Source organism: Zosterops lateralis (genome assembly GCF_965231275.1).
Source record: "Zosterops lateralis genome assembly, chromosome: 10".
Lineage (NCBI taxonomy): Eukaryota > Metazoa > Chordata > Aves > Passeriformes > Zosteropidae > Zosterops > Zosterops lateralis.
This window is the reverse complement of record NC_139770.1, coordinates 5,288,786-5,309,674: the sequence shown is the minus strand read 5'-3', so window position 1 is coordinate 5,309,674 and position 20,889 is coordinate 5,288,786. Positions and strand designations below refer to the sequence as shown.

The following is a 20,889-nucleotide window of genomic DNA, read 5'->3' as shown; positions in this document are numbered from 1 at the left end:
TACCCAGTAACACACAGTGCCATACACAAGGCACTATCACTAGTACTGTCACTATAACAATCAATACATACAAAGGCACAATTCTCTACAAATCCATTTCCCACAGATACAGGCTGAGTTTAAAGACCAGATTTGGTGGGCAGCTGATGCAGCTCTTTGCCTCTGGGATGGACACAACTGCAGTGGCCCAAAGACAGCCTGTGCTGGGGGCTGGATGTGTCACCAATCCTCCTGGAGGGGCCATTTCCCACTGTCCATGTGTCTTTGGGAGGCACCAACCAGCTCACACAGGAACTCCCCATGGTGGGGACATGGATCCACTCAGCCACGTCAGTCTCCTTTTGAGAGCCCCTCTGCCTCCCATGGAGCCCAGTGAGCTGAAAGAGCACCACTAAGACGCTGAGTGGTAAACACACAAATCAGGTCAATCCTTTTGCTTTCCTTGTAATCCCTGTGAGTTATTTGTTACTGGCTTTTACTGCTGCTGCCTTCTCCTCTTTGGGCACCCCAAGCCCGACACTCCTGCTCTCCCTCTCACCCTGGATTGTGCCAATCCCTTCTCAGCAAAACTCCCCTGTGCTGCACATGTTCCCACATTACCTTCTTATCAAAAACTCCCATGTTCACCACATTCCACCGCCTTTACATCTTCACCTCTCTTGTCTTTCCTTCCCTGTGAATTCTCTGGCGCGGGGAACCTGCTTTCCCCAAGTTTGTACCAAAGCCTGTGAATTTACGGCACTCTAGGAATGTTTGATAACAGCACTTAAATAATTAATGAAAGCTGCAGCAGCCCTTTCTTTTTTCCCCCTGTTTGGAGGCTGTAAGGCAGCGAGACAAGTGGGAGGCAGCAAATATTTCATGGGCTAAGATGATTAGACGTGATTCGCACCCCTATGGGGGGTAACTGGCTGACAAACACTTGCACTTAGGAAAGATCGAGATCAACCTGTGCAGGAATTTAAGGAAAAAAGCATTGCTTCAGCTACATGAATCATAAAAGCGGCCCAGGAGCATCATAAACAGCCCAGCCCCAAAAAAAAAATAAACTGCAATAAAAAGAATGGGATGCTTTCATTACAGCTCTACAACGATATTCCATCTCTTTCCCTCTGTGTGTATGACTTTGCAGAAGTCCACTCTTTGTCCTAATTTTTCCATCTTCAATGGAAAAGGAAAAAAATAAAGGATATAATGGCAAACACTAGCTCAGGATTTTGCAGCCCTAAAGAAGCAGTAAACGCTTCTAAAATAAAAAAGTAGGCGTAAACATGAAATAAAGACAAATAAGACACAATAAGACTATGAGAGCAAGAAACGGGGGAAAAAAACCAGTGCAGAAAAAAGATAAAAGAGATTTGTTATTATAGGAGAAGCTATGATATGAGACAGATGTGAAATCATATCAAGAAAATTAGAATGGAGAAAAAAGCAACAAAGTGAAAAGATATTCATGTATCTCGGGCAAATTCTTCAAAATCTACCAAACATTCAAATTCCCTGCATCTCTCTAAGCTTATGTCTGTTCATGTTTTAAAAATGGGAATTTGAGCCTGATCTTGTAAAACCTGATTTGAATTTCACAGCTAACTTTTCTGCAGCCACGAATTTACCCACTGAGTGCACATGGGTCCGGGTGCTTTCCACTGGAGCACAATGCAAAGGATTCTATGGATTTTTTGTCTTCCAAATAATCAATAACATAATCCTGATGCTTATGTCAGTTTTGCTGCTAAATTTCCTGGTTTATGAAGGCAATCAAGTACTTTGGCAGTAAAGAATAGTAACTGCACTTAAAGAAATTTGAAACTGAAAAGTGCAGGGACAAAACCAGAAGCCACTTTGTCTAGTACTGAATGTTTATCAGGCAAAATATCACAAAAACACAGGAGGGAAAAAAGGCAGTAAATTGCTTGATTTTAGGGCAGTGAAGACTCCAAAATTATTACTCTCCTAGAACAGAGGCATAATGACCAGCCTCTGAATAGATATTGGCACAGCAGGCCACACAAAAGCTCTGATTAGCTGCTGTCTGAGGGAATATTCAATTCTATTTTGGCATTGATTTCTGACCTTTCTTCTTCGACTTTAATTGGTCAAGATCCAAACCTTTTTTGAATTTATTTAACACCAGACAACAGTTTCTGAATTGCCAAATTCCCAGAAGAGTTGGGGGGGAAAGGCACTTTATAGGTTTTTTTCTGTCAGTTCTTCAACTTCAGCTAATTCTGAAGTTGTAAACAATGTTTGCAACAGCTGCAACATCACTTGTGATGTAACAGTTCTTTCAGGGAAGGAAAAAAACCCCAAAACAGGAGCTATATCATGTCAAGCCTGATTCACATGTCCTTCACCTCCACTGTGAAAAGAGCAGGTATTTTGAAATTCCAAACCTGTACTTTTATGGGAGTATCCAGCAAGAAAAGGATGCGATAAAATCTGCTCCAGATTTTAATATTAGACAGAACCATCAGAAGCTTCTTTGTTAACTCCTAAGCCAGTGATAATCCTGCAGTTTTTTTCATCTCTTTGCATTTACAGTTAATAATACGTGAAAACACTTTGTGACATTTCAGAGCTGTAGCTGCTGTTTTACAAAAGTCTCCTCACCCATTGATTTACATCCACAACTCCCCTTCCAAGAGCTTCCTTCCCAAATTAAACATGCTAATGATTTTCTATGCAAAATTTAACAACCTAATAGGCTGAACAAGTCAAATGAAAATACACTAATTGTTGCCTTTGATGTATACTATTCTGCCAATTCTCTCATGAAAGCAGTATATTAGCATTAGCTGGAGTAGTTACTAAAATATAGATTAATAAAGAAAAGCTTATATATATATGCTAAGAAGATGGCACTGCAGACTGTAGAAAACACAACTTCAAGGCTCAGAAGTGACACAAATGGCTATTACACACCAGAAAACCATTTTCAGAGGAGCCCAGAAAACGAGCTACTAAAGAATGAATCACAAACCTTTATCTGAATTAGCCGACGTTGGTTCATAACACTGGGTTTATGCAATAAAAGTATTCAAAATTAGATTACACAGTCAAAATAATAAATACAGAATGGGATGAGAGAGATAAAAGGCTGGTGAGAGAGCAGAATGCTTTCTGCCTAACCCCAGGGATCTGAAATGAGCTCCCCCAAGAAACTGCCCAATTGCTTTATAAAGTAAGATTTCCATGTGTATGTATTTTTTCACCCAGAGTACAAGCAATAATGTGTTTTAGCCTATGACCAGCACCACAGAGAGAGCTTTATTGTAGAATTGGTTCATTCTGTCCTCCAGCCCAGCTCTGAGCAAGAGATTTGGTGCTACTGTGATCTTAACACACACAAAGAAAACAGATGCAAACAAACAATAAGGGAATATAAATATTCTCCAAAGAAATAGTGACACAAAATTACTTTCTATTGCTTTGTCTTTAAGAGTTTGCTTATAATGATTTGATAATTTAATCTAATTGATCTCTCCAAGTACTTCTATGGCTCTAATCACTGTAGTATCTGATTAGTGGAACAGATCCATACTTTATCTCCAGATTTAATAACTAAATCTATACTTGAAATAGAGTCACAGAAGTTCAGCAGAGGGAGAGGGCCAGATGCAGCTTAGCCAGGGGAGGAGGGAGGGAAAGAGAAAAGGCTGCTGAGGTCCAGAATCACTGGGAAGGTACACTTTGCTTTGTGTCAAATCCTCCCTCTGCAACCAAAGTCCTTTTAAGGAGCCCATTTGTGGGGTTAGAGAAGGAAAGCAGGAATGTGACATAACTAATGGGGACAGAACCCAAAATGAGCCACTGCCTATGGCCCAGCCTCCTTTAAACTGTCTTCTGCACAAGCACAAAGTAAATGTAATTATTATTATTATCAGCTTTTTGTTCTCTTTCAGGCTAGTCCTTCATCAGCCTGAAAATTATGAAATTTCCTGAATGCATTTCAATGGCTTCTTAACCTTTTTATTTCCCAAGAGCAGGGACAGTGTCATGCAGCACTCAGAGATTTTAGCAGTGAAAAGGTTAACACCCCAAACTGCTAATGATAACAACAGTATTCACTGAGCCAGATAATCACTCACAGAGAATTTCAATCCAAAGTCACTTAAAATTCAAGGAAACCTCTGTATTTCTTTAAGGAAGTGACAGCAGTTAGAAGAATATTCATAATTCAAACAACAGGCCAAAATCTGACTCACTGCTGAGCTTATCTATTTTCAATGGAGCAATATTAAGTGCTGGCTTTTGCTCTACATTAGGTGAAATGTATTTTGTGAGGTGTCCTCTAACACAGGTGGGCTGGGCAGAGAGGGGTGGCAGCCAGGCCACTTGCACAATGCAGTTATCAAGCATGGGATGTATTTGGAGCATTTCTGAGAAGTTATTTGTTTCTTCCTCTCTTGTTTGACTGCTGCTTGTTTGTTGTGCTGATACTCAGCCAAACTAGCATGTAGTTGAATATGTCAAAGCTCTGGGCAGAAAAACAGCAGCTAATATATGTTAGCAAACTCTGGAGAGAAAAATAGTTTCTGCCACTAAAAACTGCAGGGTGGAATTGTGTGCTGCCTTCTTCTTCACCTTATTTTGCCTAAAGGGAAAGAGCCTTTTAATCCTATTTCTCTGCTTGGTTTGCACAGTGCCTGGCAGCGTACACCTGCTTCAACGTGTGTGTCAGGAGCCTTCTTTGCTGTCAGATCCCTTTCCTTGCTGCTCCCAGCTCATCATCTGTCTCCCAGCTCACCTCTGTGGGCCAGCGTCCCTCTCATGCCCAAGCACATCTCAGCAGCCATCGTTCAAAGATGTCAGGGAGAGACATAAAATCAGCCTGGCACCAGCACAGGACTGGCTCACAGTGCAAGGGGTGATGCTCTCTGTCTCTCGTGAGCAGCATGGAATGAAAGGCACCTGGAATGGGGTGTGAGGGGTTTGTACCAACAGCCCCAAATTCAGGGTGGGGTGGGGAACTTCACCGGGACCTTTTCAGGTGTCATCTGTGTCTCTGTGAAACTCTGTAGAACCCATTTTGCATGGTCCTGTACCACAATGTGCTTCTGGCCAGGTAATGCCTTCAGTGCTTAAACTGCAAATGCATGATGGCAAGAATTGCAGTTAATCAAGGATTTCATGGTGCTTTAAAGAAAAAACAATCGATGGATCTTTTCTTTGTTCCTTTGTGTGAGTCCTCATCTATGAGACTCCATCTAAAAGAGACCGCAGGTTCTTCGGCTCTTAAGTATAGCAATTATTTATTGTTTCAGAAGTTATTGTTTTGAGCAAAAGCAATCCATTTTTCATTAACCAATGGCCCAGTTAATGACTGAAAAGTGTAGCAAACAAACTTAATTCACTCTCCTGTTCCACATGGCACAGCTATTAATTGATTCATATGGAGGGCTTCTTCATCTGCATTAAGCATCAGAGAGAAACAGGGAAGGATTTAGATTTTAAAATCTAGGTTTACAGCAAGATTTCTTGTGAAATTTCATTAAATAAACCTGCCTCCCCAACAGCCATATACAGCAATATAGATCCAAAGTACTGTAAAAATTTAGAAAATCTTACTAATATAAACAGTCTTGGGGTCGGTAAATGTACAAAATCTTCTATTTGTCTCACATAGGTATCATAGACATGGCCTTCAGCTATTAAGTCCTTTTTCTTAAAAAAGAAAAGTCCAAGTTATTTTTGGGACTTTAAAATAAATATGAAAACATATGAGTCAATATCAATTTTGCAATCAAGTAAGACAAATTGTACTGGCTTTCCTTTGAGCTCTCAGATCTGATTATGACTGTTAGATGTACATATATACGTAGATAAATCCATGCTTCATATTCCCTTACCACTGGGTCCATCTCGTTAAGGCTATTGCTTTGGGAATGAGGATTCCCAGAAAATGAGTTCTCACTGGGTCAGCTACATGCAGCTGGTTCTGTTCTGTTTGCCTGCTCACTACATTAAAAGTAATATGCTAAATAATATTAAATTAAAAGAGAAGAGTAACGTGGGCAGAAAATAAAAAACAATCCCTGCAAGGGCACTGTAGGGGGTTGACAGGAAGACTGGTGTGAAAGGACTTTAACTGGGTTAAAGGGCTGAAAGTCCTCAGGAAAACACCCCAAAAATATCAGCAAATCATGGCAGCCTCACCAAGGAACCTTGACACGAGGTGGGATAAACAGAGAACTCTTCTCCATGGGTGGGAAGTTTTTCTTCAGCTCAAGGCATGGCAAGAATTATTGCTGATCCAGGATCCCCTATTCCTCAGAGCTTCTCTCCCATCTTTTTGTGGGAGTTTAAAATCCTGCATTAGAACAGACCCTGCAAGCCCTCCTCCTCAAGGGAGCTGAGTGAATTAGGTGAACCCAACAGAAGGTTTGTCTAACCTGCCCAGCTGCAGCCCAAGCAAGTGGGGGGAATGTGCATGAGTCATTCCTTCTCCTGGCCAAGCTGGGAGCAGGGACTGGAGGAGGAGCCCAGCTGGTGGGTGGGAGGGAAGATGGGAATGGAGCCCCCCAGGGGGTTTGGGCACAGCTCCAGCCTGCCCCAGCAGCACTGGGGTGCTGTCCCTGGCAGAGCCGAGGCGGGTGACAAGGCAAAGGTGGCTCCTCGCTGCCACTCGTGCCACAGGGTCAGGGCTGTGCACTCATCAGTGAGCAACACCCCGTGTCAGATGTCAAACAGAATGAAAAAACAAGCTTGGAAACTCTACATGTCTTACTGCCATTTTTAATGACTTCTAAAATTAGCTGAAGGAAGAGAAGAGAGATCGTCTGTATGCTACAGAAGGTTGACACGAAAAAGGGTGAGAAATCTGTGATCCTGAGGTTTTGGTAGATTCTGGCATATGTTATCCTTGGCAGTTATTCCCCACTCACTCTGTAGGAGAAATAAGGGAGATGCTCCACAGGGTTCCTCTGTAGCCATGCTGCTTAGTCCATCTCCTGTGCCTGGAGCATCACAGGAATCTGTCCTACAAGAGGATTTTCTTTTTCCTCTTTCCCCAACACCTCGAGGTGCAAAATTTGGACACTCCAACATATAAGGAGATCATTGAATCTCAGCACATAATGTTTAGTGGAGGTTTTTCATCATCTTCAGCCAACTGTTGGATAAGTTTCTGCCTCTGTTTAGAAAAAAGGATGTCTAAGTACAAACTGTGCTTGCTCTGGGCTGAGCCTTCTAGAAACATTCAGCAAGCTGTGCAGTCTTCTTCCTACACAATGCACCTTTCCACTAAAAGTCTGGAGACAGCTTTAGGTATAAAAATATGGAGAACAGAAAGTAAAGACAGAAAGGCAATAGAGACAAATCTTTATCTGTGAGCTTTGTGAAATATTTTCTCAAAATAACTTTGCAGGGGTTTTACTGCCAGTTCATAATGTGGATGAATCACTTCTGATATTTCTGATAAAACAATATTCAAAACTTCAAAATCTCTTCCAATTCATTTATGCTACCATTTAATTAGGCCTTCTGCAATATGTTACAAGGGCGTCATTATCCCCTATAATTGTATAATAATTACAATTTTTAATGAAATAATTGCAAGTACACTAGATGTGTAGATATAATTATGGTAATTACATAAATACCTGATTTTCAGCTAATAATTAAAGAAGGCCTTTACAAAAAGGGGGAATTTAACAAATGGAAGCTTTTCAGAAAACAAATACAAATAATAAATAGCTGCCTCTCTCCTGTTGGTTCTCCCTTACTAGATTATCTCTCTCTATATATATATATATATGTATGATTTTCAACAGATTATAAAATAATTTAAAAACTACTTAAATATTAAATCATACCAAGAGAACTCGACACTTTCCCTCTGCAAGGCCTGATCCACTGGCATTAATATAGCCCAAACTTAATGATTCTAATTTGGGCATTAATATAGCCCAAACTTAATGATTCTAGGAGAGGTCAGCATCTCATTTCAAAGGCTGTTGATGGCAGGAAGATGTGAATAGTGCCTACAACAACATACAAACTGTCCTGCTGGCCCTGGTTTCCTCCAAAATGTGCCTTTTTGGTCAAACCTGCTGGCTATACCCTCGTTAACACAGAAACCCAGCAGAAGATGCATTCTCTACAGGGCAATGATATTTCAGTTAAGGAACTTTACTTACAGAACCTCATCAGCTGAGAAAAAAAAAAAAAAAAAAGAGCCAATACAGCAACAGTTCTTCAACCAGGGAATTTTCTTTTTCTTCAAACATATTCCTATGACTAAACTTGCTGTGTGTTTACTGTTCTCTTAGTATGAATAGGAAAGTCAAAATCCAGCCTCACAAGAAAGCACATAGAGAACTCTGCCAGGGCAGATTGATTCTTGCTCTGATAGCACCAAGGGATATTAACAGAATTCCCACAGCAGAGGAATTAGCAACATGATTTACTGCTGCTGCTGAAATGTTCCAAAACACTTTGGCACAACTCGGGAAGGGGAAATCAGCTGCAGCACCTGGGCTATGCCATTTCCATGTGTCTTGCAATTTCTGCAAGAGCAGCCCTGAGGAAGCTGCAGACCCCTCTGGTCCCTGCGCTGTGTTGGGATAGAGGTGCAAACATGGCTGAAAGTCAGCTCTGTCCCACTTCCCTTAGCCTTGCATTGTTCACTGCTGCTCCTTCTTTGGATAAATCCCATTATTACAAGCATAAGAAAGTAAAATAAGAGATATTAATATTAAAACAGAAGGAAATGGTTTGATGTCCCAAAAACAAATCTCATTTATGGTAAGCTCATTAAAGCAGTTGATTTCTGAATGCCGAGTATAATTATTAATACCATACATATCAAAGTGGAGAAGACATGTAAATTTGACATCATAAAGTAAGTAAAAAATGAAGAAGGCTAAAGAATTATGAGTGAAAAGAATTTGGGGAAAAAAAGGAAAAAGAAATTATACTGGAGCAATAGTCAAGTTATAAGCAGATTACTAACATTGAGAGATGATCCTTAAGAATGGTTTGACACATGTAAGCACCATGTTTCAAAAAAAATCCCAAGAATACAAAAAATGTTTGTATCCATGTGTATTATAAGGAAACAAAGAGATGAAGAGCATTAACACAGAGGAGAGCAAAGGAATAATACTACAATACAGGGGGGGAACAAACAAGCAGCAAATAATAACTATCCAAATGCCATATTAGTTCCTCAAACATTCCTCCTGAAAATGTACAAATACACTTGTGTAGCTATTTTTTTTTTATAAGATTTGTCCATTCTGGCTTTAAGTGATAAATTAGAAACTAACAGATTGAAGGGAAAACCATCTCACAGATGTTTACTGAGTAAAACCAGCCCAAGCCAACAAAGGCCGGGGGAAGAAGCACAAACCAGTTTTATCCGACTTAGCATTATCAGGGTAGCAGCACTATTTTAGAGCCTGTGTGGGGGAGGATGCAGAAAATGAAAAGCAAGCAGTAAAATAATGGACAAGGAATGGAATTAGATAAGAATTTAAGACCTGTTAGAGCTATAAGCACTGTCAAGGTATATGAACAAAGCAGTGACAGCACGATGGTTGTGTGGTCAGCAAGAGCCCAGAGCCCAAACAACCAGACATTTACAGGGGACTGTGACCAGTGCTGATGGCATTTAAGATGACTGGAGTCTTAAAATACAGTCTGCAGAGTCTTCTATTGTCAAGCAGTGGCTCACCCAGAAAGAGGGCTGGAGAAAGTACATCAGAGTTTTAAGCATTTTATTTCAAATAGGACATAAACCTACTGCACATCTTTGAAAAAATGCTGCTAACTGACACTAACGGCTTTAGATTGCGAAAGGATGAAAAGGTCTGTACAAGACAATGTTTGCTTCATTATCTTCTTCCATGTATTACCAGTAGAATAGGAAATGCTGCAGTGGTAGCTGAGGAATGGAGAACAGGGCTTCAAAAAGGAAGAGAAAAATAGAAAAATCATGATGTCTTGGTGAGGAGCAGTGGAGTTAGGGGTTATGGACTACATTTGGGCCTGCTGATACCACAGGGATTAAGGATGAGGGGTCTCCAGCCAGGACCCAGCATGGATAAGGATGAAATTTCAAATATGTGCAGGCAACTACTGGCACAAATATTCTACAGTCAAATAATTTGTTAGAAATTTTCAAAGTGAAGATATAAACCCTTTTAAAGGGTTGATGTCCCCCAAAATGCACACAAAGGCATATTTTGTGAGTTTGGCACTCATTCTCAAGAGACCCAGAGCCCTGGCAATGGTCTACAAAGGCAAGTTTTCAGCCTACTGACAACATAACTTATTTTGACAGACCTCTGTCAACAGTGATGGAGGTTCACACCTTAGATTTCATATTTTCCATTCATATGGCCATGGAGAAAGGAATATTTCAATAATTTTTGAGAATTTATCATCTACGTTTCCGTTACTTGGATATTATTTTGTAAATGACATCTTTAGAAATAAAAAGAACACTGATAGTCAATTGACAACTTTTGCCAGTGAAAATACACATTTTAAAGGTCTCAGCTTGTCCTTTTTTGTTGTTGATTTCAGAGCTGAAATGGGTTTACAGAAAGATCTTCATTTAAGGGAGTCCACAGGAACTGCACAAGTTATATTAATTGTTCTTTTCCAGGATCTGATAAGTAAACAGTTCTAGGGTAGTTAAATGGAGTTTTGGAACAAACATTCTACAGCAACACAAGGTAACAGGTGAAATTTCTGCTTAGTCTTCTAAAGAGTATTTCACATTGCTAAGCTTAAAGCCCTAAGGTTATCAGGGCCTCTTAAAAAACAGAACTGATGTAACATATTCTCTATTGAAAACAAAGGGAGATCAAAGCAGGATGAGATTACAGCAGTGTGATTTGTGTTTCAGTTCCATGAATATATTTGTGTGTATGTACATTTGCTCCTGGGCGTCCATAGTAACCACAGCCATAACCCAGAAAGTATGGTGTGGGGAGCTTTGCTCTGAAAATCAAGTAGCCCATTAGGAGGCATAAATATTAATAGAGCTGTCTAATCCTACACTCTCAAATGAGGTAGTTCAGATCATGAGTCTTTGCATTTAAAATTTATTCACTGCCCTGACTGGAATAAGAAACAGAATCCACGTGTGGGGAAGTCACTGATACTGGGCAGTCTCTGAGCCACTGATAATTCCTAAACATAAAAGTAAGGATCAAGTGATTTCTTTCCTTATTCTACACCTAAATCTCCTACAAATACTAATTTATCCAAAACTGCATCTGCCTGGATCCATGACATTGAGGATATACCACCTACACCTCCACATTTGCACACTGACGCATCTTCAGGCAGTTTGAAAGCTTTAGCACAGGTTCCTAAAGAAGAGCAAACGGTCACCACAAGTGCAGAGCACACAACACCTGAGGCTTCTTTTAGTGGTCATGTAAGTGATCCTTTCCAAATTTTTTTTTTATGTAGTTGTCATTAAATTGGGAAATTCCTGGTGCAAACCCCATTGCAATGCAAAGAAATTAATATAGAGTATTAAATATAGGTATGCAGCTAAAGCAGGATGCACTTGCCCTCCTAAGAGATAAGGGAACATTCCAGATCACAAGTGAAATATTTGTGTTTTAACTGGAAGGTAAATTAGAGATCTGAATTGCCAAATAGTAGAAGACTATTGAGGTCATCCCTAGAAATTATGTAAAAATTTGTCAGGAAATTCGGGAAATGCCAGATAATAAACAATATAATTAGTATCAATCAGTAAAATGGTATAGCCTACAATATAACCAGGGTCTATTAAAATTAAGAGTTATGAAAACTAGACCCAAAAAAAGTGACACAAAATTACTCAGATGCCTTTGCACCGATTTTCCAAAACCAGCCTTTGCAAACACAAGTTTCTGCACATCCAAAACAGAATTAGCAGCCTCTGACCTTGATGTACCTGAAGGAAAATACAGAAAACCAGATGCTCTTTCTTTATTTTTGCATCAGTAAACTGAAGGTCAAGCAACTGAAATACAGACCTCCATGCTTAGCAAAAACATGCTGAATTGGCTCATTTCTTTTCATCCAGCTTCAGCCTATAATTCTGTAGTATCTTCTTTGAGCACATCCAAATCCCAACAGGACATCATGGATATAATGCTCATTACCATCTCTAGCATGACTCATGGATAGAACGCCTTTCATTTCTACATCTATCTTAATCAGATTGCTCCTTGTTCTTCAAAATTTCAAATTTCCTCATGTCCCTCAGCTGGCAATTAAGTATAAATACTAATTTATTTATCTAATTCAATCTATTTCATGTAGTAAGAGAGAATCAAACCATATGTAGTGACAGCATATGGCTGCTGGTTCAGTCATTTTGATCTTATATATCCTTTATGAATTAAAAAGATGGTGTAAAAATCTGCCTCTGATTTCCAGATTTCTTCCTTCCAATAATTTTCATCACTAACTGTGATGAATGCAATGACTGCAACACAAAAATCCAGCAAAAGAGAGAGTGTTGGGCCTTTCTTCTTTCTGATACAAAACTAGTGCCTTTCCAAGCTGTGGTTGCAGCTCAGTTGCTGTGACTCTTCTGCAGTTTTGTCCTACACCTCGACTCCTTTTGCCCCTGGCTGTGGGGGCCATCCCAGCCCAGGATAAATCTCAGGTCATGCATGGGTGAGTAGTGTGCATCCTGTGAGTAGTTACTCAGAGATTACTGCAGATACCTCAGCTGCCCAGCTGAAGGTATTCAGGAGCTCTCTGCACTTGTCAACAGCACAAGGTAGGCTTTTTATTGTGCTGTGTGTGCAATGAATCTAAGTGGAAAGGTACCTACTGAATTTCAAATAACTCTCCTTATTCTCCTTCAGGCCCACAGGAAAATGAGCATGACTTTCTCAGCTACTGGGCTCTCCCCTCCCTTGACTTTTGCTATTTTTCTATTATTTTTTTTTTAAATACTCTCCCATACGAAAGATGCTCTCCGAGAACAATGATGGGGATCTGCATCTTTATTTATGACTTTGTGAATCAGCGTCTGGGTGATAGGAAGTGAAAGTTGCTCAGCTAATTACACACGCTTGATGAACTGCGTAATAACTGCTGCAGCACTGCACATTAATTGAATGCATATAAATGACAGCAGTTATTCTAACTTGAATGATGTGTGAAGAAGTGACGTTGCTCACAGTACCCTGATTATCTTCATTTCCAGCTTTGGGAATCCAGCTTAAACAATTGTACTTTTACAGCACCGAGCAAAAAATTCCCCAACAGAAAACAGAGGATGCCTCAAAGCCTGACACTTTAAACACAAATTGCTTTAAGTCACTGAAAGTAGATTTAGACATTTTAAAAAAAGCATACATTGAGCAACTACAATTAACAATTAATAATTAACAGCTAGCTGCAACCAGCAGTTAGGAGCTGTAAGAGCTAAAGCCTTGGGAACAAGGCCACCTTCATCCAGAGCCTAGATACTGCCTCAAAAACCTAATGCAGTGTTTAAAGAGTTAAATTTTGCCCAGCTCTAAACACTTCTGCCATGCACTTTCCTAAAATGCGTATGTTTTGGAATAACAGCATTAAAAAAATATGGATTACAGCTGACAGGCAACTGTCCATGCCCACAGTGCTCTTGGTTTACCCCAAACAGCATTCTAATTCACATGTGGTCCAGCTCTAAGGTAACACATTGTCTTAAAGAAAACAATAAAGAAAAATGATTTGATGCAAAACAAATGTGCATAGTACAAAATTAGTACTTCAAAACTAGCACCAAATGCCTCCTTTGAATCAGTACCAAAATAGACCTTCTCTGTTGCATGTCAACTGCTCGAGGAATTTGCAAATATTCACAAAGAAATCTGCAAACTCTTCCATACTATTTAACACAGAAAGGGGAGAAGCCAAGTTTCCAAAGCTTCCAAAAGCAGTCTATTTCCCAAAGTACCATGTCACAATATTTTAACAGTTCCCTACACCCCTATTAAGAGTTTCTGGGCTTGACAAAGAGAGCTGTAATCACAGAATAAAAGAAATCAACGTTCACTTCTAGAAGCGCATAAACAAAAAGAAAAAGAACCAAAACAACCAAAACGTTTCACATCTACACTTCAGAAAAGTTAACCCTGTTGCAAGAAAACAGGGAGTATCCTGGAGAAAGCCAATGCAGGTCTCAGCCCTGCATTGCTCCAATGCTTCCCAGCCATTATGCCACAGTTCTGGAAGGGAAGGCAGTGGGCTGTGCCAGCCCCTCCAGTGGTAGCAGCACCCATTCCAGGACACAGAGCTCCCTCCTCTCATCCACACACACCATCCTGTCCCCTCTGCCACCGACAGACACTGCCCAGAACCTCGAGGCCAAGAGAGAAACTGCCAACACTGTCACTGGAGAGAGTGCCAGAGAGAGATGATCAGGTGCAACCAAGTCCTGGCTTTACAGAAGTTATCTTCCCATCTGCTCTACACGGATCTCTCTTTTAACACCTCTCCACCAGGACAAGACAGTCCCTAACAGTCCACAGCACCAGCAATCAGCCTCTTTCACCTGTATTATTCGTTCTCCTTTTGCAAGGTTTCGATCTCTCCCCCATTGTTGTTTGGGTTTGTTTTTGTTTTTGGTTTTTTTTTTTTATGTCCACTTTATACATACCTCCTTTTCTACAAATTTTCTTGCCGGGTTTTCTGGCACATTCCTTGGATATTCTTTTGACTGAAAAATGAATAGAAGACTAGAAAATAACATGGAGCTCCGTCACAGACAGTAGGAGCATGCAACACCACTATCTAACTTAAATATGACCTGCTTTTATTAGGTGCGGAAGATTCTCAACTTGTTGTGCCTGCACATGCAAATGGAAAAGATGTTGATGCATCTTCCCAGAAGTCAGTGGGTGGCAATGAGAATTAGGCACCAACTTTGACCTAAAAAAATTACACGTGCTGTGGGAGGGAAAAAAAATGAGTGTAGACGGAAAGAAAGAAAGAAAAAAATAAAATAAAAATCAAAAAGCAAGGACAAAGGCACACAGAGAGAAGCAGCATGCACACATGTAATAAGCTGGCATGCCACCAGAGAAAGCCATGCGTGCTACCAGTACACGTGAATTAATATTGTTAGAAAGTAGAACAGGAAAACAAAAAGATCTCCCTGTTTCGCCTGCTATGAACTCACCATCCTCGGTTGGGACATAGATATTTAAATAGAGGCAGTCTTCGTTCTGGTCTTGTACGTAGGTTGAAACTACATCCAAGTTATTAGTAAACCACACGGGAAGCATGACTTCAGGCAACCTGCCTTCTATAATGTTCTGGGGACACACTGGAGCAAACTGGGTGGTGTTTTTGGTGTCTGCCCAGGGAGAAGGAGGCTCAGGAGGTTGAAAGCGGCGGTCCCCCGTTGGAGGGGCAGCATAAGGAACCCCAAGAAACTGAATAACGGGCCCCAAAATTTCATTATTAAGTTCCTTCTTAATCCCTCTTATCTTGCCAAAGTTGGTGGTCACCACTGGGTTGGTATCATCCAACTTTTGGGAGGACACAGCGGCGGCGTGGAGGAGGAATCCCAGCACAGAGAAGGCGAAGGCGGCGCTCAATCCCGTGTGCAGCAGGCGCACCGCCGTCGCTCTCCATACACAGTCCAGCCACACGGGTCTTGGAAAGGCCATGGTCCCACATCAGTTGTGTGGCTACGGTGAAGCAATCTGATTTGTATCCACTGGTGTAAAAAACACAGGGCGACCGGAGGAAACAGATCAAGTTTCCTAAATAGGCGCCTGTCAGAAAAATCTCAAAAGGCTTTTCGTGCGGTAAGTATCTTCCATTGATTTCACACTTATTGAAGCTGCATCTTCACTCAGCACTATTTATCAGGCTACATCCTATTGACAATTCTGTTTTCCATAGCAGCAATATGAAGAGAGCAGCCATTTACTGCAGAATTCCCTCTTATAAATCAAATCCAGTTAGCCGCAGGTCTATATCCTGGAGAAAATGAAAATAAATCATTAGTATGAAAGAGCTAATATGAGCAGAGTGATAACTAGGTGTTTAACACGTTATTTGCATACAGTAATATTTGCTAGAGTCATGTAAGTTAAACTGCAGTAGTTTATGGGTCCATGAAATGGCAGGTGAAACACTGATTACTGGATTATCTCTAATGTCACCTGTTGAATTCATAGAGACTTCTCAGGAGAAACAGGACTCAAAGAAAATACATTTTTTAAATTCATCTTTTCAAGAATAAGAAATTTACTGCCAAGCTACATTACATAAGTGTTTATGTTAATATTTTATTTAACTTAATCAGCTCATAATCAATTTTCACCTTGTTTGCAGAAGCTGATTTATCAGAAAGGAAGTAATTATTTCTTAAAGCAGAAGATGGGGAAATTAAGATAGACAGGCATACTGAAGACCCAAATGCATTTTATTTCATTAAAAGCAGTTTATAATACATACAAACATATTTTTTGTTTATTTTAAAATATAACATGAAATATTGTGCTTATTCACAATAACCTGAATTACCATGCTTTATGTGGTTTTCTGATAGCTGATGAAAAACACAGATAGACTGAAATGCTCACATCAATGAAGGACCAAAGTCTGCTTCTGCTGAGGTGAATGGCAAACTCTGAATTTGCACAGAAGTACAACTGGACCTCTGTAGCTTGATGAGGATTTTTTCAGAACTGGTTTGGAAAAGGATATGAACAGGCAGCTTCGGGAGGGAGTTGTATATCACAATTTTACGTCAGATCAATCCTGCATGCCTTATAAAAGACTGACTTCAGTGAGAAATGAAAACGCATGCTGAAAGCACTCAATTCCTACCATCCTTAATTTATAACATAAACAATAAGCATTCCCACAGGACAGGAGAAATCTTATCTTTCGTATATCCACACGCTGACTGAACAATATCCTAGAAAAAATAATCAGTTAGGATCAGAGACTGTATAATCTGAAATTCCAGATGCTATTTTCAACTCCTTTAGCTCAGAGGTTGTCACACAAGGCTGTGTTCCAGCACTTCTGAAAATTGCTCAGTGCATATCATTATATCTTCCATATTCATGTGAAACATATTTCCAACACGACTTACAATATCCTATTATTTAAGATGCAGTGTTATACACAACATAGCAGTGTAATCTTGCACTCCCTATTAAGCAGTGTGTAACGCACGAGAAATGTGTTTTGCTAGGAAACATTTTAAACCACCTGCTTTTGAGGCAGCATTGGCAGCTTTAATGAGAATTGGTTTTTTTATCATGTCTATACACATTGTGGAGAGAATTCAAAAGAACGGCTTGTCTAATAGTCAGACTACCCTGTAGTTTGGGTTATTAAAAAGGAGATTGTAAAAGCTATATAGGACAGCAGGAGATTTGGTTCATGTCTAGTGTTCCTTTAGCTCTGAACAATCTATCTCAGGAGGCAATAAGGAGATAGATGAAGCTTTTCTGCAATTTTCTCTTTCCCTTTCTTTCTCTGCTAATTCTAACACCTCCAGTGTGAAACTGCATTAACAAACAGGCTTATGTCCTTCATCCTCCAGCTGCATATCCTCAGTATTTGCTGGAAACACAACAGTTTAGCTGCAGAAAATGATTCCCCAAACTTGTGTTTACAAATGTATGTGTTTACAAATGTATGTGTTTACATTTACTTTAACACACTTAGGTGGAATGGCAGACATTCCCCTCATGGAGGATTGTTGCTTTGCAGCATTTCAGATTTTGGAGGGAGCAAGGTACTACTTGAGAAAGAGTAAAGACAGAGTAGGCAGACAGGTTCCTGAGCAATGTACATGGAGAGATGGAAGCCTATTCCTCAGAGGTATTCAAAAACCTCCACAGCCTTTCCCACTGGGTCTTAAAGCCCACAAGGGCTTGTTTTCCTCTCAGGAATGGAAACATGTACTTTCTCTTCTTTTTCAAACTCAGACTTGTAAATAGCAGTAACTTAATGTCAGTAGGCTTCCAGCTAATTCACATGGGCTGGGGAAGGTCTGAGTTCAGCAAATGCAACATAGCTGTGCCAAGGAAAATCATTCTTCATTTGAAGGTGCTGGGTTGGTTTGATGTGCAAAATTACCAAGATGCTACTAATAATTTATTTGGCACCTATTTTCAGTTCTAAAGAATTTTTTTGATAGACTTTTGATACCTCAAATAGTAAATTCAATGTAAACTCAGAGCCAGTTCTAGAGCTGGGCTATAATTCTAAGCTTGTCCATCTGCTGGTTTGTCTTTGCAGCTGAACAGCTCTGCTGTGATCTACAGTTCTGGTTTGCCTCCCATGGATAAGGTTTTACTCTGAGACAGGATGCTAAAAAGGTAAGAATATAATCCAGTTCTGTGTTTGCTATTCCTGATTAATTAACTGTTGGGCAGTAGCCTCCATGAATAGATGGATAGGCTATAAAGGGCAGCAAATTGTCAAGTGCTTGCAGGATTTGAAGCATATTTTCATTGTATTTGTAACTTGAGTTTTAGATTTGCTCTTTTCAAGCCTTTCTTTTTAAATGTCTAAGTAACAGTTTATTTTTGAGACTGAGAGGTCAGACATTCAAGCCTGTCATTGGCTGCCCTGAAGCTATCACATCAAAACCACAAACTCAACGCAAATAAAAAGACTGAGATTTATGAAATCTTTTGAGACTTTCATGACAAAATCTCATTTTGAGCACTAGGTGCAAGGGCAAGCAGGGAAGCTGGCCAGGAGTACATTCAGAAGTAATGCTGGACAAAACTCTCCCCACTTCTTCTGGATTTCCCTTGGTATCTGGACTCAGCTGAAGAGGAATCAGTGAGGAAAAAAAAGGAGAAGGAATAAACAGTAATGATCAGGGAGAAAAGCAGGAGAATAAACCAAAGAGGGACAATGTTGAATCTGGGACAAGATTTAGCATCAAAATAATGTGGATCTGAGGAGGAGGAGGAGGAGAAACCTTTTCAGATTTTACTGCTGTCTTGATTTGAGGATCACAATTGCTCCCTGTGGTAACACAAATGAATTCTACTGTAAAAGGTATTTGATAAAGTCTTTCATGCTCTTTCGAACAGTCTATACTATACAGAGTTTTTTTTTCTATCATCTATTATTTTATTATCTTCCTTTCTGAATTCAAATTACTTTATAGCTCAGATTCTGAAATACTTTAGAGAAGCATTTAGTATGCTGAGGAGTGAACAATCCAGCAGAGCTTCAGTGCATCTTTGCATTTCCAATGACACAGGGCATCCCACAACAGGTCACATCTGCTGCAAACTGCAGCAGCAAAACTCTTCTTTGTTACTCATGCCCAGACCTTCAAATCTTAAGGGAAGGTTTGATCTCTACCACCTCTCAATAGCTCCAATGGATTAATAAAACCTTTGGTGGCACCCAGACATCTGTGGCCATGTACCAGCTTTAGCACATATAAAGGCAATTATTGTTATGATTAAAAAAACTCCAACCTCCCCCAAAAAGCTGCTTTCTTTTCAGATGAAGGTGTATCCTGTGATTTGATATTCCTGCTTAAAAATTCCTTTCCACTTCAGCTTTGGTAGTAAATCCTAGTTGCACAAATATCCAAAGTGATTGCAGGAGTTTGGAACGCCACACAACACCACTTCAAAACACAAGCGCTGTTTTGCAGAACCAGCTACATTTGCATCCATTTTTACTTACAACAGTCTCTCCTCAGAACTAAGAGCCCAGAGATGTTTCATGTCCCTAAGAAGAAATCCATGTTCTAAAACACATTCTGAAGCCAAGCAGGAGCGTGGACAGTGGTGCAGAGACCATTAGAGGGAAGATGAAGGTGAGCATTATGACACAACAATTGTAAACATGACCAGACAAATCCTCAAGAGAGGCAGCACAAAATTCCCCATCTCTTCTTTCGTGTTTCAAGCTGACAAGGGAAGCAAGTTCCAATACACAGTGTATTTTCTCTAAGCTTAGTAGTAAAAAAATTAGTAAAAAACCCCAGGTTGATGGGACTTTGAGCAGCCTGGAGGGGAAGGTGTCCTACCAAAACTGAGATGACCTTTAGAGGCCCCTCCCAACCCAATCCATTCTGTGAAATATTTTAAAACAGACATTGCACTTGCATACTCCCCTGAATACTTTCTCAGTGGGGTTGGATTTGCATGGGTTTAGTTCAAGAAATGAAGTACATTCATTTAAAAAACGAGGAGCATGAAATGGTAATAGAGGAGGCTGCAATCCTGAACACATTATACATGTAAGAAGGGCACAGCTCTGGTGGGGCTTGGACAGAGCAGCCACAGGGCTGGTAGCTCCAGGCAGCTGCTACAAATCCAGCCCTATTGAGATGCAGAACCTTTGCCAAGATGGCCAACAAAGGTATGAATAAGACATCATCTTTATGGGCTCACAGTCCCACCCCACATTAGGATGAGATTACAAGTGTTATGTTACACAGGAACACAAACAACCCCGTGGAAAGGATTTCCAGATGCTACAAGCTGTGTAAATATATCACTCCCAGATCAGAGAAACTGATTCCTCAGTGCCCTCACCTCGATTTAATATGATGGTTTGACCATTAAATCTCATAATCAGTTAGTGAAAAATACAATATTTAAATACTGTAGCATAAAGTATTTGATGCAGTGCTTCAAAATTAGTGAAAAGTTGAATTAAAATGAGTAGATGTCAGAAGATTCCTTTAAATTATGATGCATTTTTCAACTGCACCAAATTTTTTGGTTTTGCCATTAGTGCGTATATTCAGTAATGCTTATTTTCTTGTATTTTCAAGATCAAAACCCCCTTTAAATAATTTCTCCATCTTAATTTGCCAAAATAGAAAGACTTTTGATCAAAATTTTCTATTAAATTGTTTTTGAATTAGACAAATTAAGCCCATGAGGAGAGGGTCAGTTAAGTCTTATTATCTTCCATTTA

At 39.9% G+C, this 20,889-nt stretch overlaps 1 protein-coding gene across 6 annotated transcripts in view; it reads right to left on the bottom strand.

The window, feature by feature from the left end:
• NLGN1 (neuroligin 1) overlaps positions 1-15,629 on the bottom strand; it is a gene marked incomplete at its 5' end in the record, with an annotated part of 299,543 nt that extends 283,914 nt beyond the window's left edge. For 2 of the 6 annotated variants that reach the window (XM_083868557.1, XM_083868558.1), the window contains one exon: positions 15,134-15,626. In XM_083868557.1, coding sequence (XP_083724683.1) covers positions 15,134-15,626 — 493 coding nt within the window. Of the gene's footprint in view, positions 1-14,611; positions 14,672-15,133 lie in introns of all 6 variants that reach the window. The other 4 variants (XM_083868556.1, XM_083868561.1, XM_083868559.1 and 1 more) reach the window with 4 other exon arrangements.
• Positions 15,630-20,889: the final 5,260 nt, after the last annotated feature.